The sequence below is a fragment of the Homarus americanus genome, unplaced genomic scaffold (genome assembly GCF_018991925.1).
Source record: "Homarus americanus isolate GMGI-L3 unplaced genomic scaffold, GMGI_Hamer_2.0 scaffold18703, whole genome shotgun sequence".
Lineage (NCBI taxonomy): Eukaryota > Metazoa > Arthropoda > Malacostraca > Decapoda > Nephropidae > Homarus > Homarus americanus.
In genome coordinates, this window is record NW_024749779.1 from 4,264,244 (window position 1) to 4,284,650 (window position 20,407).

The 20,407-nt window shown below is 39.9% G+C and overlaps 1 protein-coding gene across 8 annotated transcripts in view; it reads left to right on the top strand.

The window, feature by feature from the left end:
* Positions 1-256: 256 nt before the first annotated feature.
* LOC121853899 overlaps positions 257-20,407 on the top strand; it is a 38,567-nt gene continuing 18,416 nt past the window's right edge. Inside the window, exons 1-2 of one of the 8 annotated variants that reach the window (XM_042348284.1) lie at positions 257-405; positions 11,956-13,084. In XM_042348284.1, coding sequence (XP_042204218.1) covers positions 12,917-13,084 — 168 coding nt within the window. In that variant the 5' untranslated portion in view covers positions 257-405; positions 11,956-12,916. Of the gene's footprint in view, positions 434-11,955; positions 13,085-20,407 lie in introns of all 8 variants that reach the window. The other 7 variants (XM_042348291.1, XM_042348285.1, XM_042348289.1 and 4 more) reach the window with 7 other exon arrangements.

Sequence of the window (20,407 nt, forward strand, 5' to 3'; positions counted from 1 at the left end):
GAGAAAATAAAAGTCAAAGAGGAAGGGAAATACAGTACAGTGAGGAATAAATAAAAAAGAACGAAATGAGGGTTAAGAGAGAGAGAGAGAGAGAGAGAGAGAGAGAGAGAGAGAGAGAGAGAGAGAGAGTGCAGTAGTTGGAGGCTACGTGAGGGGTGAAGGGTTCGGCGTCCCTGTACTGCGTTTAGATTAGATAGGTTAAGTGTGTGTCTGTGCGATAAGGGATTACTTGAGAGTATTTGTCTTGAGAGGAGATGCAACGCACATTCTCGCTGGCTCAGTATCTGCGGCGTGGAGTACGGATGGGGCAGCTCCAGCTCAGTGCCAGTGCCAACCTTGACTCCTGGGCTGCCACACTGGCGGCAAATGACGTTGCTTTCAATTTTTTTCGCGATGAGACGATTGGTAGATAGTTATTGTTTTTTGTGTCAACGTGAGTGGTTTTACACATCTGTTATTGTGTTTCAATGATCTCACCGAAAGGAAGTTTGCCATGACGATCACCTAATCGGTCGGTGTGTTTCAGTTTCATCTTACAACGATTTTACGACGCAGACAGCCCCCTAGTGCCTAAACTGAAGATTTAACTTCCCGAATGCAATGCACGTTTCACTATTATCATTCCTCAGTGATAGTAGAGATTATTTTGTGGAATCGTCGATATTCAAGATTTATTTATTTTATTTTATTTTTTCAATCCTGGTGAATGAACTGGGACGTAATTGATGAGTAACATATGTGTGATCCTGTCCAGTGAACATGTCAGCAAAGAATGGAAAAGCAAATGCGTTTTCTTTGATGTCGGGCAATGAACTCTCGAGAAAAAAAAAATCCATTGGGACATTATGTGAAAATTCTGGATAATTTCGTACATTTTACTCTCCTCTTCAGAGTCTGTGAGGTGCTTAGGTGAACGATTGCAGACTACCAATTGAATCTTATTTTATATTTTGGTGAATTTGCTCTTAAAGGTGATACTCTGATATTGTTGTCATCTACTTAATCCAGTATATTAATGCATTAATTGTGGCGAGGCAGTGAATAATTTGATGTAGCGGTGATTGATGCTACATTGGATGTGGTGCTGAAGTGAATATGACTCTGTAGTGAGTAATATGCTACAGGTAATACAGCAGTGAGTTTTATCCACCAAGGAAAATAAAACAGCAATGGATATGATGAAGCAGTAAGTATAATGCTGCAAGGAATATGGTACATTATAAAATATTATACTACAGTGAATATGATACTGTATAGGATGTCCATAAGGCTGTACCGTAAGTCTGTGAATACTCTTGTAATATATAAGATTTATATTAATATATTGACTGTGAATATGATGCCAAGGTGAATAATTATACGAGAGGAGTAAGGCAGATGGAAATACGATAGTTATATTAGTTAACGTTGCTTTAAGTCCAGCCATAATGTTTGAAAAGTTTTGTAGGAGAGGAGTTAAGGTATTTACGGACGAATTGGGAATTACTGTACTACGTTTACCTGTATATTACAACGAAGATATATGAAGTATTATCTAATGGGAGTGTATACACGGTAACATTATCGAAAACGTAATGCTGTTCTGCTAGAACACTTTGAGAGCTTTATGTGTTCGGGTACCGTAAGACACCCATATTCATACCTACGGTTGACTGTATTTTGGTGATCTGTCGGTGTAATATCTACAAGTCTGTCAAAGTAATCTGATGGAATGTCGATTTATAATGAGATGGTATCAATGGTTATGATGCAGTGGTATAATGTGAAATATTGTCTATATATATTGTGTCCAGTATTTCCGTGTGAGTAAAGTGCCTAAAGGGTAGTATGGCAGGATGTGGTGATTGGTGTTAAGAACCTACGGTGTGTTGTCAGGAAATTAAGGATTAGCTAATAAACGCTAATATTAATGATTCTTACAACAGACGAATGGACGCGTTTAGTGTTTTAATATTAAACGAAGCTGCAGACGAGAGATAAAGGCCTTGTTATTATTACCTCGAAGTTATTTTTGATAGGTTTTATGTAGAATATACAACTTTTCGACTTACATAATTATTAATCAAGGCTGAAAAAATCACTTAGAACTTCAATTTAATGTTTTTATATAATTTTTGTGTATTTATAGTGATGGCATGTGAATAAGGTGTCTTATCACCTATGTTATACAGTCCATTCACTTCTTACACCCCGTGGAAATTACTTCATAACTGTTCACTAAATGTTGCCATATCTTTACAAGGAAAATATTGACATAAGCATAAGAGAGTTCACTTTTTTTTTTATTAAATTAGCGGTCTAAGTTAACATTGCAGTAGTTTGGTTGGTGTCGTCGTGGAATGTGAGTCTTGTACAGTACAGCATACGGATATGTTTGGATGAGTATATTTTACACTGTAATTTGGTTATCTGTAATCCGTATTTCTTGCCACATTTTCACCTTTAGTATTGTACAGTAGATAAGAAATTTAAATAACAAACATTACTGTACAGTATATACAAGATGTTTAAGTTAAAAATTTATTGTATTGATACCTAGTCACGTGTGCCTTAAAAAATACGTACACCAATTAAGTACGTTTTCATACGGTGTATCTACAGTATCTGGCGTACTCATGGCTCTTAAGTGGCTCACGTGGCCATGAGCTCATCTCTGAAAGGATACTTGAATCAAGAGTTGAATAAACATAAGGTAATCTTTATCGCAAGTATTCGGGTATGTTATCCCACCCCATCTTGAGGCGCTTATCATCATTCAAACATCACAACAACGTCTTATATACTAACTCGGGTGTTGTAAGACTGTAGTATTACACACCTCAAGCACCCTAAACCCTCGCCTTCGTCTTTATGTAACTTTTAATAATTCTATGTATGTATTCACCGACTTATCTGTAGATTTTTCTGTGTAAATTAGATTTTTTTAGTTATATTTTGGAGGTGATTGTGTTTACACTTAGAAAAAGCAACATAAAATAACACTGGTTTATTGCAATAATTATACCCTTGCCAATATTTCCGTATGTGCTCCTTTAATGAGTGCTGCATTTTGGCTTTTCCTACGACCATTGTCATCAGTTGATGTTGTTGATATTGCACTATAATGTAATACTGCGCTTCAACAACTAAGGTCCAAGTTATCAAAAAAAATAAGATTCATCTTGCTAGTGATGCCTGCTGAGAGCTCTGAAAACCTTGACTGAGGCCTCACTTGAAAACATTGTTGTTACAGGATCCCTAAACTGAAGGCCTGAAGAACCTATGGCATGGCCTTGCCTTATCGTTATCATTACTGCCAATGCCATTGTCGATATCAGTACTTATTCTTTGTCTAAATTGGGTATATTTTCCCTCGGTTTCCTTCGGGTTCTCATAAAACGTTGACTTGTCATTCTCATACTCTGTCCTCTGAGGAGGAGTGAGGCAGTCAGTGGGTTATCGACAAATTCATATAACTGTTGTGTTATTGGTTGTCTGATGTTAGTTCATGTAGTAGGTGAGGACAGAAGACTACTAAACTGGTGTTATAATCTGACTGAGAGGCAGACGAAAACAACTTAAATCTGGTCTGTGTTGTAACGCTAACTAACGACCTTGGACCATCCTTCACACGGTAGTAACTCTCTAATATTCCACAGCCAACAGAAGCTATGACTTGTGTAGTGTGTCACCTTTTACCATTAGAAGATCAATTTCGGTTGTGAAGTTTGACTCATAGAAAGAAGTGGATGATGCTTATGATGAAAAAGATTAACTGGTAATAAAACACACACACAAGCGTATGATTGAGAAGGTTTATAATATATTTACTCTAGCATACCTATTATTCATATACTTTACGAATAATAATTTGAAGGTAAACATATCAGTTACCTCGCTCGTCTCCTCACCTCTATACCTTACCATTGCTTTTAACTTTCTTCTGTAATTATGATAGACAGAATTACAAATGTTATCAAACAGAGGGTCCAATTGGTTTGATGTGGGGAAATTATAGGTGAATTTATCTTATAATAGAGGGACATGACCAACTCCCTGGGGCAAGGAGGTCATCACAAGGCACTCACAACAGGAGTGGTCCACTTAGGAGAGAAGCCGTGCGTGTGATTATGATGATGATCCGTGGCGCCACCAACTCCATCTGAAGGAGTTGATACAGTGTGTGGGAGGGAACACATTCTTGGTTTACACTTTTGTTATTTCATTTTCTTTCTGTTACGCTTTGTTTTCACTCGCTCCCTTTCACCCATTGCCTTAAGCCGACACCAAGAGGCCGAGATGTCTGCCTCGTGTCAAATAGCCTTATTGGTGATAAATTTTATGCACGAGAGTCGTAAACGCTAAAAGACTAAAAAAGTTATTAAAGTTCGACAGTCTTGAAATGGAGACGAGTTAAGGTGGCCCACAGAATCACGTACAGGTATCATCGCAGGTATCAGTATTTGTTGTCATATAATTAAGTTAACGAAGTAATATTAATACATATACCTCAAGATTCTTACAACTCCTTTATTGATAGGCTGGTGTTATTTCCCCCCAGTCTGACAAACCTCTTCACCTTCAAACCAAAGGAGCGGGACAGAAGCAAGACGCCACAGTGTTCAGCTTCATCACACCCATTATTTATCTCTTGCGTCATAGAGGCTATAGTGTGGCGGTCCCTTTAAATGACGTGTGAGTGTGACCTCGCGTACTAAGCCCATTCATTCTATTGATATATTAAAATTCATTCTCTTCCTTTGTTTCGTATCATTGTCATTTATTTTGGATTGCCAAATTTGCCTCACGTAAAGCTGATTTTTTTATGGATATGATCTTCAAGTGGATTCGATCCGAACTTTGTTTTTTATTGGTGATATTAAAATGAAATCAGCTCACTCGCAATATCAAGGTATTTTTTATATCAGTATTAAAATAGTCATAATTTTATCAAGTTTCCTTTATGTTAAAGTAAGAAACACGGCCAGTATTCAAGTGTGGAAGCTTCCGGGCTGACAACCAACCAGTGATGTCAGAGCAATTTTCACCTATATCCAATATTCAACACGTCGTAGTTATAACTTAGCGGTGCTTCGACTTATTCCACTCATCAGTGTTTTCAGACACTCTGTTTTATACCTGTGAAGGCATGGAAGACTTCCATTGCTGACTAATTATTCAAACCTTCCAACAGAATCAGAATCACGTCCGACTATTTGGTATCTGCTTCTGTCACGGGCTCCTTAGACAAGATATCATATTACCGTCTTTTTTCAATATGGCACTAAAAAAAAAAACCTTCATAACTTAGGGCCAAGGTTTTGAGATTCAAAGGTTCATACATTAAGTTTGTCTCAACCCAGAATGGAAATATGCATGTAATTGGATTATCAAAGTGATAACATAAGATTTCGGCCAATTGGCGACATAACTGCATTAAGACTCGCCCATACCAAGATACGTTCTCTTATCTCCACCTAGAGCAAAAGACGTAACCTACGAGTCACAGATGAGCCAGACCTCGGCTGCCTGGGTGGCGCCTCACAGTTGTACGTCCATGATGTAGCTGAGCTGTGCTGGTCACGGGTGAACATCACAATCAGTGGTAGTGATAGTTGTGCCCGCGTACCTGAAAAATAGTCAATATCTTTTATTTCACGTAATGTTATTATCTTAAAAGGTGGGGGGGGGGAGAGGGGATGTTGAACCCTTGCTGAGAGAAGTGGCGTTTGTAAACAAAAGATCCATCGGGAATCTCGCTGTGTTTAGCACAATGAACCTATCACGAAGGAAATGTGATCGTTATTTTCTTTTTCTTTTTACCATTTTCTTAGTCTTACTGCTGGATATATATACATTTATCACCACGAGGATTCCACAAAGCAAAATCTTAGGATCTGTGTGCCTGTTAAAACTACTAACAGTGTTTGAGTTCACCTTCAACCCACAGTGACATGTTTACTGAAGCTTCCCCCGATGAATGGTTCCCCAACACATGTCTGCAGTGGTGCTCTTATGGTAAGAGCTTTTGTGCCTGAGTGCCAGTTCCTCCTCCTCCATAAGTTGTCACTACTCATTATTCACTCGGCTGGGCCTCACCACTCCGCCGCAATACAATATCCATGCGTCACACACAACACGGGTTCCTCACATTTTCTTGTCTTCCGGCACCAACGCACCACGGCGGGGTGTCTGCCCCTGAATACTTGATGGCTACATTTCTGACAGGTACACACACACTGACTTCTGCTCTTCCCTATTTTGTCTCAAGCTTGTTTCATGTTTTTCTTAGGATCACTTCAGTTTTGCCCCAGGCTTGTCTCAGTCTTTTGTTTTGAGGTGGCAACTGGAGAATTTGGTGTGTCCAACCAACCAAAGGAGGGAAGAAGTTCAGTCACTCTTTTAATGAAAAGAAGTCCAAGAGGAAATTGGACACATCTTAGCTGGAGGAAATATGTTTTACGGTATTTCAATAATTTTTACATCATGAGTATAAGACTCATTATTGCTGCCATGTTGGTATAGCAGCTAACAGATGTATCTTTCATCGTCTACAATATCCATATTTTTCCTTCAAAATTTTCCTAGTGAAATAATTTCCAAAAGTAATTATAATCACAATACAGTAATGATATAGGCACGAGGTGTGACTAAACAATGACAATAAGTAACTGTCAATCATACCCTGGACCCACAGGGACGCGGGACCACACGAAGGTTGTGGATACGTGTTTACTTATTCAGTTCGTGACGCCCAACTGATGTTCCTCATACATAATGTGATTATTTGTTCATCCTTATATAATATTTAAGCCGTACACTGTCAGTCATAACGTAAATATCAGAGAATTATGTACCAACCCGAAGTTAAAGATTTATTATTATAATACTATGCAACGAAAGCCGCCATTCAGACAGGAACACTGCTCTGTCAAGCAGTTACTTCTACAGTGGCACTTAATTGTTAGTGAGGAATATCTTTTGATCTAACACCACTGAAAAGCACAAATGCCCCTTTGTTTCTAGCAAGATTGCCTTAATTATTCCACGTTTTTCTGCTTATCTTATAACCTCTTTCTTCCTTAGAATGTAAAATTCCAATTAAGTAAGACGGATCCCTTTGCTACGATCAAGCGAAGACTACAACTGCATGAGCCCTCTCTCGTGGGTCCTGTCATGCTTGTTTGGCAGATGAAGATTCTCCTCCCCATCATCTGAAATCTGCTGTGCAGGTGTTGGCTCTGTTACTAAATCAGGAACAACTTCTGCTGTAGATGTTGTGGATCTACGCAAAGTGTGTTTTGGCCGCAGCAATGACAACTCATCATTTACTTGTGCAGTAAATGCTTTACCATTGTCATATTGTAAGGCATGTGGAACCGTGTCACCTTAGCTGCTGTCTTTGAGTTCAGTGGACAGTTGGTATAGAATTTAGTAAACTATTAAACGGTAACTGCCATCTTCCATGGCTTGTATATCAACAAAATTCTTTGGTCCACGCTCATTCAGGTCAGTTACAGACAGTGGATGAACAACGACTCCTGAAGCCGGTCTCTGCTCGCGTCTCTTCCCAGCACATCTCTCACCACTGACTGTATTGTTGTATGAGAGAACTTGGAAGGTTGCCAAACTGTTCTGACAATTTTTCTATATTTTCTTATCACCTCCATAACCAGTTACAGTGTCCATGAATACAGTATCCTTTCGGCCATGTATTTCCCGTTGTTTTGGCAACTTTATCAACTCCGCCAAGATAAACAAATGTATTTTCTTATGAAATTATTTTCTTTTCACGTTTTAAAATCTTGATAACTTTCCGTTCATATTCAGCAATCTACAAACATTGTAGCCACCTAGTTCCGTGTTGCCTTCAACTATCACTGAGGAGGCACAGTGAGTGATTGAGGGGCTTTGTCGTCAGCTGTTTGGAACCGATTTTCTGGTATTTAATCCCTACCACCCAGAACTTCAGGTCAGGTTCTTTTTACTCTGCCCCCCCCCCTGCGTATACCCTGTATATTTACAGTGAAATTTATATCTCTTTCATGATGTTGTCTTATCCATGTACCGGGGTGCTACCTCCTTCCCACAAACACATTATTAATGATTAGCTCCATAATAAACTAACTTGATCTAACCAAAACTAACCAGTGCCAACCTACCCTAACCTTACTGGACCTCTCCCGCTAGGTGTTGGTTAATCTTTTGTCTCCCTCTAGGCCGCCACGCACCATTACTCTGTACTGTACTGCTTGTAAAGAACACTTAATCATTTTCACACAACATAACCCCCAGTTAGGTTAGTCAATAAACTCTTAATATTTGTATGTATTGATCAAATGGAACAACAGGGGGGACATACTATTTCTGACAGGGATTTATATGGTTATTTTTGTAGGTGTTCGTGTGTGTGTGGAGAGGTGGAAGGCTCAGGACGTAATGGTGTAGCTTGGTACTGTACCGCTCAGAGAGGTGGTCTGGTTGTAGTCGTGGCACGGACAGGCAGGGGGGTAATCTTAAGGGCTTACATTGTTTACAGGTAAACCCCCAGAGTGGATGTCAGTTTCTCTTCTATGACACGTATTGTTCTCTGTGACTCCACTAGATAAAAACATGGAGTCCGTTGTTCGCTTCACCATTGTTACTCTTTATATCCTCTCATATATATATATATATATATATATATATATATATATATATATATATATATATATATATATATATATATATATATATATATATATATATATATATATATATATGTTATCAGCCGTCACTCTCAGATGAAATCACGCTACCTCCGGAACCATTACACTTAGAATCATCGTAAGACCTTGTTGCTGCTTACCACACCCTGTCTTTTCCTACACCTGCCTTCCTCACACCTGACATTCCCACACCTGTCCTATATCTACGTTCTACACATCTGCCTCATACATCTCTCCCTACATCCCTCACAGCTGCCTCTCCACTCCTACCTCGCCACACATGTATCCCCACACATGCTTCCACCAGACCTGTGAAACCACAACTGCTTCTCAAACATATCTCCCCATATCAGTCACCCGCACGCCTTTCTTATCACACCTGTCTCCCCAACACCTGCCTCCCCCACACCTGTTTTACCTATGTCTACCTTATCACACCTGTCTCCCCAACACCTGCCTCCCCTATACCTGTCACCCAACACATACTTTACCCGCGTCTATCGTCCCGTCTCCCCATCCACACCTGCCCCATCCACACCTGCCCCATCTACACCTGCTACCCCGTACCTTCCCACACCTCAGTGACGTCAGAAGCGATACGAACAGAAAATGAAGTAGAATAAGCGGTGGAGCTTTAACAGGTGCGTGGCATCATAACTGGCGTATAGTGACGGGAATTACAGACACTGCAGCAGAAAGGATAACATCACTAGCGTCCACAGCAGCAGCAATGAGATGACACAGTAGGTGTGCAAATAATAATAACAGTAGAATCTGCAGTAACTAAAGCAATAATGACAACAGAAAGTAACTAACTACAAAAGCTACAGTAACTAGAACAGCAATAACAGCAGAAGCTACAGTAACTAAAGCAACAGAAGTCTAGGGACCTACAGAGGCAACAACACCAACATGAGCCGCGTCAGGGGACAGGGCCGTGGCGCCAGAACACTCGACCGGGTTTGAATGTAAGATAAGATAAACCCGGCGGTGCTCAAGCGTGGGTTAGGCGATGCAAGACCCTCTTAACGCCGCGCCACGTACGACAGGGGTCATTAGTGGCCACAGTCTCCCGAATGAATAGGTGGAGGGGAGGGAGGGAGGTGTAGGCTAGCGAAGGTGAAGGACGACTTTCACTCTCTCTCTCTCTTTATTCTAGGTGCGATTATACAGTTGAGGAGGAGGAGGAGAGAGGGTGAAGGGAAGAAAACACGATGGAAATTCACAAGTGGATGAAAATTAATTATGCGTTTAAATCTGAAATGATCCCACTTGTACTTTCATACACCTGGGGCACCTGAGGGACCTGTCCCGTTTAATCTAACAACTCTGCCTCCATTTTGTGCATAATTTTATAACGGCGTGGCTGTCGTTGAGGCTTTGTTGTTATTAGCGTAAACTTTCATATCATTAATGAATGGAAGTTAAACTTAAAAAAATGAAAACACACACCGTTGCCACACTCAGTGTCTCATTCCTGAAAAAGTCAGTCAGTTCAGTTAAAATATTCCGGTGTGTGTTCATAAGCATGCGGGTACAGTGGGCTCACTGCCGTGAACTTATATTATGGAAACAGTCCCGACACCGAGTCTGTAAATTACAATTACTTTTAGGGAAGAAATATCCCCAACCCCACTATTAGTGGTGTTCCTGTTCTGTATACTTGTCACTTTTCTTCTGTATAAGTTGAAATATAATTAAGTGCGCTCAGGTAACCTTGTAGTTGACTACATTCATGTTGGTATCTCTGGACCCACATACCTCTCTTGATTTTTTCTCTGTCTGTTTGTCTTTGTTTCTCTTCTCATTTATTATTCCAATTAACGAAAAGGGAGGAAAAGGCCATCCCAAGGATGAAACTTACTGAACTTCGCGTGTGTCAGGCACAAGTCTTCAATTAAAAGCGGAATTCAGTCTTAAATTTAAGGCTGGCCTAATGACATATTACAGTGACCGAAACCAATGTTACCTCACCAAGAAATAATACAGTTGGTCAAACATCGGTCACAGCTTATTTGGCGGGGTTTTTTTCCAGTTAAAAAAAAATAGAACTTTGGCACAGGAAAGTATTAAAACAAAATAATAACAACATGCAGCGGGAAGTGAGAAAGCCTTATCGGTGATAGACTTATAGTTGACAGAGAGAAGACAAGCAACTGACACCTGACACTATGGTCGCAGGTGTGGCACAAGGTAGATTCACAGGTGTCACGCCACAGTCATCCTTTATGCCCTGCACTGTTGTTTCAATTCGTGTGTTTTTGTACAGTTACCAAACATTTTAAACAGGGGATAGTTGCATGACAGGTGTATGAATATGTGAATACTCGATACTGTTTTGTTGTTGTTTACCCTCATTAATATACATCTCGTTAGCATCGCCCGCTCCCCGTATTAAAGCAGGAGGGTATAAACAGAATCTAACGCTCCACTGGTCACCATGGTAGCGGTATTGTATAACCGTTGAACCTACGCCAACAGATGAAAAATTATTTATTTTGTCGTCGCCTAAGGGAGCGGTGGCCGACCGGATATAGCATTCATCTGCAGTACTAACCCACTGGTCACTGAGCGGGGTAACCACAGTCGATCCAGCTGGAGAATTAAAAACAGTACCTAATTCTGCAGTTGGCTATGTTAAAGGCGGTAGAGTGTTGGGCCACCACGTTGTCTCCCTCTGTACCGAACGTTTAGTCCTCAGTGTACTGTATCTACACCGCCCCTTAATGGGCTGTCTGGTCTGTGGAGCGTATTTCATTCCCAAACTCATATATGGTTTACTTAATCATTTCTATATTTGTAATAACATTTATTTCATTTTGTAATCATCCACAAGCAGTTAGGACATAGTAATCGGATTATTTATTCTATTACCAAATATCAAAATGTGTGGAATAATTTTGCTGTATCTCAGGAATAATTACATTTAGTATTTGTTATAATAACACATATTTGATTTTACGAGTTGGAAAATTATCGTATGATATAAAATAATGATGGGGGAGGGAGAGAGGGAGTTTGGATGGAAATTCTTGTTCTGAAATCTAAATTTAAGCCAATGACGTGGACTGTTTCCTCATTACATACCTAATGTCGTCAACCGCACATAACATTACTCGTATCTAGTGGTCATTTATTCCAGCTCGACCCAGGTGACTCCTGTTACCGTGCCAGTGTTATCCCTAATAATTCATCATTATCCATGACATAAATAATACAGCCGAGACATTTGTAAACTCAGGTAAATGTAACCTACTTTTTTATTCAGGAATTGACTGTTTTGTAAAAGGAAACATCCACTGAAAAAGGACTGTGACCTGAAATTAAAAACAGTACAGTAATCTTAAACTACTTGTGAAACATTGTAAACACATTCGAGTGTCTGTGCAAGAGAAACACACAGAGAGAATTAACCCTGAAGATAAACCCAGAATATTGGTGACGATGTGAACGTATCATTTCAAGAGTTTCAGGTAGAGAAGGAAAATAACTAAGAAAAGACAAAAACTAAAGAGAAAACATGTAAATATCACTTTATTTCACCTAGATTATGAATAGAAAGGATCGTATTGAGGCTTAATGGCGAAGGAACGTGGTCAGCAGACGTAAGAACAGATGCTACACACTTACACATTTACCAGAGGTCAGAAAATGTACAGCCTCTTACTGGAACTGAAATATCAAGGGACATTGAATATATAAACTATAATAATCACGTATTTTAGGTGTGAATTGGTTCACCAGTGAATAAAGTTAAAAATGAACATTAAAACTCCGCAGTGTTGAAATAGCAGTGCGATTACTGCGGCAAATTGTGTAAAAATTGTGTAATCGTGATTGTGGACATTTAATTGTAAAAGGAACCCCCCCTAACCTAACCTAACCCCCCCCCACCCGAAAAATATACATACTAATACGAAAAAAAAAAATTATAAACTGTCGCGATAAAAAGCGTTCATTGTTTGGAAGGAAATTTATTAATACATTCTGTGTCCATTACAAGAGTCAGGCAGATGTTGCATTAATGATTATACCTGGTTATGTCAATAAAATATTCAGAAGCTTCTATCTTCCATAATCTTTAATCGTTGGTGGAATAGTGGAATTACTAACCTTATTTATCGAAGTGCAGTGAAAATATTAATAACGTCAACATTGAATTCACCGAAGAGGAAAATAACAAGTACTTGAAATCCAGATAAAAATACGTCAAGTGTTTTGGCAGCACAATGTATGTACGGAGAGTGTCACCAAGGCATATGTCCAGCGTCAGGATGTGGGCGTGGATATGGGCATCGGCGTGTCTCTCCACCGCAACGCCCACAACTTCCTTCATTTCCCGGTCCGAAGAGTCACCAGGCACCAGCGTGGTAAACGTCCTCAACCGTATGGTGCAGGTGAGTCTACCACACCACCCATGACGACCACATGGTGCAGGTGAGTCTACCACACCACCCATGACGACCACATGGTGCAGGTGAGTCTACCACACCACCCATGACGACCACATGGTGCAGGGGAGTCTACCACACCACCCATGACGACCACATGGTGCAGGTGAGTCTGCCACACCACCCACTTGACGACCACATGTTGCAGAGTGAGTCTACCACACACCACCACTGACGACCACATGGTGCAGGTGAGTCTACCACACCACCTGACGACCACATAGGTGCAGGTGAGTCTACCACACCACCCATGACGACCACAGGGTGCAGGTGAGTCTACCACACACCATGACGACCACATGGTGCAGGTGGAGTCTACCACACCACCATGACGACCATATGGTGCAGGGGAGTCACCACACCACCATAGGCGACACATGGTGCAGGTGAGTCTTCCACACACCCATGACGACCACATGGTGCACGTGAGTCTACCACACCACCCATGACGACCACATGAACAGGTGAGTCTCCGACGAACCCTGACAGCAGATTAGTCCAGGGTAATATACAGTTCGAGGGAACAACAATTGTTAAGAGGATAAAGAAACTGGTACTGGGGATAGAAACTACGGGTACTAGCAGGATAAGGCTGGTACTGGGGATATAGCAGCTGATACTGGGAATAAAGCTGGTACTGGGATGAAAAACTGGTACTGGGGATAGAAGCTGGTACTGGGGATATAGCAGCTGATACTGGGAATAGAAGCTGGTACTGGGGATACACTGTAGCTGGTACTGAGGATAAGCTGGTGCTGGGAATAGAAGCTGGTACTGAGGATAGAAACTGGTACTGGGGATAGAAGCTGGTACTGGGGATACACTGTAACAGCTGGTACTGGGGATAGCAGCTGATACTGGGAAAAGAAGCTGGTACTGGGGATAGAAACTGGTACTGGGGATAGAAGCTGGTACTGGGGATACACTGTAACAGCTGGTACTGGGGATAGCAGCTGTTACTGGGGATACACTGTAACAGCTGGTACTGGGGATAGCAGCTGTTACTGGGGGATAGCAGCTGTTACTGGGGGATAGCACCTGGTAAAGGGGATATAGCAGTTGTTAGTAGGGATAGCACCTGGTACTGGGGATATAGCATCTGTTACTGGGAATAGCACCTGGTACCCTTTTAATTGCTATTTGTTGATGACGTGTATTTCCAAATCTTAAATACGCGCTTAAAGACATTCGTTGTTGGATCCCAGTAAAGCGGAATTAAAGTTAACCCGACCCTACCTAAAAAATTTTGGTCAACCCTATTTTATATATTTCTTTGACGATCTTGGTCTTTAATGATCTATCCTCAAATCCAATAAATAAATATAACTTGTATTAACGTAAGATAATCTTACTGGTTAAAAGAATGATATGTTTATCAATTTATAGAGAGTCATTGTTATAATGAGGGTAAACTCGGGTAGAAGGTATATATATATATATATATATATATATATATATATATATATATATATATATATATATATATATATATATATATATATATATATATATATATATATATATATATATATATATATATATATATATATATATATATATATATATATATATATATATATATATATATATATATATATATATATATATATATATATATATATATATATATATATATATATATATATATACACACACACATACCATTACCCAGCAAGCCGTGATGCTACGTCCTGCAACACCAACTTGTGTTGCTCCACCAACCATCTGTAATTAATTGTAAACACGATGCTGGCGGGCTATGTGGCAGATATGTGGCCTTAGGGTATGATGGTGATTATCATTATACCTAAAGAGGTCAACACGTGTGTGTGTGTGTGTGTGTGTTATAACAAGGGAATATTTTTTATTTATCTATTATAACAGCTATATCAGACCTAAATTAAGTAAGGTTAGGATAGATTAGGTTAGCTTGGTTAGTGATTATGTTAATCAAGAAATTACATTATGATTATTTACATGATATATATATATATATATATATATATATATATATATATATATATATATATATATATATATATATATATATATATATATATAATCATCAGCCCATACAGCACGCAGTCTTCCATAAACAAGCAATACCTCACTAGTCGGGAATCGAACCCTGAACCTCTGAGTGTGAACAGGGATCGTATATATATGCTGCAGAAGCAGCCTGAATCAAGGGCAGCCAGAAGTATTATTATTCGCGTCATTTATTCTCATTAATTCGTGTCACTGAGTGCCGCTCCGGTGTTCCCTCAAGACGGCTTACTCACACAACCCAGCGTCATTTGTCTCAAGCCAGTCCGTTCTTATTAACATTTCTACACAACACTCTTACAAGAAGCACATTTCAGCTTCCTGGATGCCCATCTCCATTATGTACATTATGTAATCAATTTTATTTTGTCCACTTTCAGTATTATTGATTTTTCTGCTACACGTTCCTCCATATCAATTCCCTAATGTTTACATATTTTCTTTCGAACCATTAACGTGATTAACCAGAGGAGAGTCATCTACAAACAGCAGCTGAGTCATCTCCCACTTGCTCTAGGCATCCCTGTCACTCATACCTGTCCATCGCTTATACCTTCACCTCTTTTATTACCTCATCCAACAATAGCGATATTACAAACCCTTAATTTAATCCTACTGTTTTGGGGGATAATTCCTCATCTCGACACGGTTTTGCATACAAACCTCACATTCTCTGTATAATTTTCGGCAGCTTTGAACAATGTTACATTTTTCCGACACAGTTTCAATACTTCCAATATGTTTTTTGCTTTCAAGTTTGTCTCATGTAGTTTCCCCATGTCTAATCTTCATTTTCTCTAAATATTGACCCCACACAACCGTCTTCCTTGTCTGAAACCACACTGGCCTTTCCGTAACACACACCCTCTCACAGTTCACTCGATAATGACCCTTTCTTACACCTCCCCAAATGCAGTAGGTACTAGGCAGCTACCAAACAGGGGGGTACTACCACCTGGGAAGATATTGGAAGCATATTTATGTGTTGTCTAATGGTAGACCCTGCTGCCATATGGCATCACAGAAATTGTGACCAAGTGCCAGGTTGGTGATCTGACTTTCTGCCTCATTTACACACAATTGCAGGATCTCTTTCTTTGACACCAAAATATGTATAACCTTTCTCACTCTTGATTTGTAAAAAAAAAAAAATCCGTTTCTGTATTTAATTTTGATTACAAAATTTTCGCCCCCCAGGCCCCGACGTGGGTAGGTGGCCTGTGCCTGGGTGGGCTAATCCCTGTACAAAAATGTATTTAACTGTGTTATACTGTTATATATTCACTTTCAGTCTTGTCACAGCTCCCCTAAACATTTCTATGGTGGTTCTAGCCACAATTGTCGCTTGGCCGTTCTTAAGCTTCCTTACAATCTTTCTTTCCATTTTCTCCTCTTAACTACAACTTTTTGTCTCTTAATTCAATCAGTATGATTCATCCTCATTTTCACCAATTACATTTAGCAGTCTGTCAAAATCTTCATACTCCCATTTTCTACCACAATATACCCCTACAGTAGTTTCGTTTTAATCTGTTAAATTTTGGAAACATTAAATCTGACATTGTTTGTGTATCGCAGTTGAATTTGTCTGTGAGATTATAACTGAAAGTAAAAATAAAATTGAGACACCTTGTGGGGATATACTGTACATCAGATAGATCCATGGCGAGATACGAGAAATTGTTTGTGTGAGTTTGTGCAGAAACTCTTATATTTACAAGATGTCAGTGATAAGTACGAGCGAGAAAGAGAGAGGACAGGGTAGGAGTAAAGACAGACACATGGGGCAGTCAAGAATTAAAGGGAAAGTGGTCAAACTATGACCCGGAGCGTCCATCATGCGACCGCTGGGCGAGGAAGGAATTCATCCAGGGAAAGAGAGAAGCAGGCAGTGTGATAAAGGAGTTTCGGCGAAATGAACTTGGGAACAACGGCTTACGAAGGCTTGCATTACGTGTACAGCCAAGAAAAATAACTAAGATATATGAGAAGACGCGAACATGTATTAAGGAATAGATGAAGAGCATTGGACTCATAATCTGATATTAAAACAAATTTTACCCCGAATTTCGATACGTATTTCAAATATCCTAACAAAACATTTCGTGGAAACTACTTTTTTTTTCTTCCTCATCACAAGTTTTAATAAATACACTATGATAATAAAGGTATAGAGTATTGGCGCCACACTAAGGCCACAGTGAATACCTAGTGGGTTACCTCTCTGGGGGAGAATGCAATTATTTTAGGTTTATGGCAAATAAACCCGTACCTGTGCGCGCTATGTGTGCTCTGATGTGTTAGAACAACTTTGGACTATGACTGATTGTTAGTAGAAAAGGACTATCGTTTTGCAATACTCAGTGGCTCCTTTCTGCTAAAATTAGTTATAGTTCAGTGAGCAGAGGCAGTGACTTGCTTGTCATGACTCACGAGGCTATAAGATACAGTTAACCTCACCGGTTTAGATTACGTTATATGAACTGGTCCTGGAATTAGGTTAATTTTTCACAAATTTAGCCGTTTTCTACGATTTCGTGTTGGACACGTGAAGAAAGCTTAACTGCGCAATGCACGAATAATATGCATCTACCTCTCCTCAGTCATCTTGGCAACTATAAGATGTACTTATCTGTGTTCATTATCATCATAAGTAACTTGGCTGAAATAACTGCATAAAAAAAGGAAATTATGGTGAGGAGATTTTCGTTATCAAATATATATCATGAGAATCACATTGTATTTAATATAGTGATAAGAAGGAGAATATCGAGGCCTTCCTCCATGTATTGCCTTATGACAGTCAAAGATGATTAAGTCAATATTCCTCCTGCATAAACATTCAGTCAGCACATAAACAAATAAATACAACTAAACAAACGGATAAATATGTAAACTGAAGCATAAAAATAAACCAAATGAAGGATAAAGAGAGAGAAAGAAGGACACGTCACTAACAGAAGCATAATTACCATCCTGTTCCTCAGGTCGTCTTTCGGTGTGTGTGTGAGAGGCGTAATTTCCTCGTCTATATTTGATCCTTTCACCTCAAGATTACTTCTGTCGGAGAAGAGGAGACTGGGTGGTGGTGGTGGTGGTGTAGTGGTAGAGATGGTGGTGTAGTGGTAGAGATGGTGGTAGTGGTGAGGGTTGGACTAGTAGAGGCTGAGGGTGGAAGTGAGAGGCGTTAGGGGTGATAGTAGGAATACGGGGAGTACAAAGTGGGAAAGTGGTTGGGAAGTTGTGGTAGGAGTAAGGGACGGAACGCATAGCTATACAGTAGGTGCTGGCAGTGGGAATTTGAATTAATGTGAGGCGTCAGTGGGTGAGGAGTGGGGACTGCATGAGGGTATATTAGACGGTGTGTGAGTGTGTGTGTGTGTGTGTGTGTGTGTGTGTGTGTGTGTGTGTGTGTTCGAAATAATCCCAGGAAAAGTAGATGAATAAATTACATACGTCTAGCAATACCGGTCAACTTCAACTCTACTTCTTCAGGTTCGATTTATAATGTTATTCATCCAATTTCTTGAGGCCGGACTTCAGATTCTGTAGAACTATGATTAATATTGACGTCTCTCTCTCTCTCTCTCTCTCTCTCTCTCTCTCTCTCTCTCTTCTCTCTCTCTCTCTCTCTCTCTTCTCTCCAGCTCCCCCTCCCACAGCTTCAGGCCCCTCGATGTTTGCGGCTAAATTAACCAAACTCTAATTTTTAGGTATAGAAATTACCTGTCAGGGTTTGGGAGAGAGACTTAACTGAGAGGGATAAATCGAGTCCCTACCGTTTTATGCGTTTATATTTGTTCACTATGTCAGCCAAGTACTGGGAGGTGGGGAGATGGTTGGGGGAACGTGGGAGGGTGGCTGGGGAAGATGGGGAGGTGAGGAGGTAACTGTGAAGAAGTGAGGAGGGAGTTGGCTGGGAAGATGGAGGAGATTGGAATGACAGGATGAGGAGGAAGGAAGGATGGGAGGAGGAAAGGAGAGGTAGCTAACAGGTAAGAAGAGGAAGAAGAAGTGCTTTTTTCTTGATTATTTCTCTCTTCTTTTCAAATCTGTGTCTTCCTTCAATGTGTCCTTCATCCATGTCTTCTTTCATTAGTGTCTTCCTTCAGCCAAGTCTTCTTTCATTAGTGTCTTCAGCTTCGGCCAGAAGTCTTCTTTCATTAATGTCTTCTTCAGCCATGTCCTTCATTCATGTCTTCCTTCAGCCAAGTCTTCTTCTTTCGTGTTAATGCCTTCCCTCATCTTCTTTCATTGATGTCTTCCTTCAGCCATGTCTTCTCTTTCATTAATGTCTTCCTTCAGCCAAGTCTTCTTTCATTAGGTCTTCCTTCAGCCGAGGCTTCTTTCATTAATGTCTTCCTTCAGCCATGTCCTTCATTCATTTCCTTCAGCCAGTCTTCTTCATCTTCTTTTGTCATTAATCTTCCTTCAGCCATCTCCTTCATTAGTGTCTTCCTTCAGCCAAGTCTTCTTTCATTAATTCTTTCAATCTTCCTTCAATAGCCAACTTCATTCATTATTCCTTCCAGCCAAGTCTTCAGCCGCGTTCATTGTCTTCCTTCAGCCAAGTCTTCTTTCATTAGTGTCTTCCCTTCAGCCATATCTTTCATTAATGTCTTCCTTCAGCCAAGTCTTCTTTCATTAGTGTCTTCCTTCTTCCATATCTTCTTTCAAGTAGCCATGTCCCTTCCTTCATGCCAAGTCAGCCAAGTCTTTTCATTAGTGTCTTCCTTCGCCAAGCTCAAGTCTTTCAGCCAAAACATGTCCTTCGCCTTCTTTCTTCCTTCAGCCATGTCTTCTTTCATTAGTGTCTTCCTTTAGCCATGTTTTCTATCACGTCTTATATTATTTGTGTCTTCCTTCAGCCAAGTCTTCTTTCATTCATGTCTTCCTTCAGCAGTATACATCTTATTTGATTAATGTTTCGATCTTGTCTTATATTAATCATTTTTACTCTTTATCTACTACATTATTTCCTATATCTAATCTATCCATCTTTTTTTTCCCCAGTTTTATTTTTGGTCAACGTGTACCGTCATTATCAACTTTCTTCATTGTATTATTTATGTCATAATCTTTCTCATTATCTGTCTATTCAATTTTATCTCACTTTCAATATGATCTGATTACCTCCTTCTGGTTCCTGTGTTTTCTTCCTTCATATTCACCTTCCTTCATTATCCTTTTCCTTCAACGCATGTTTTCTCAATCCAGGTTTTC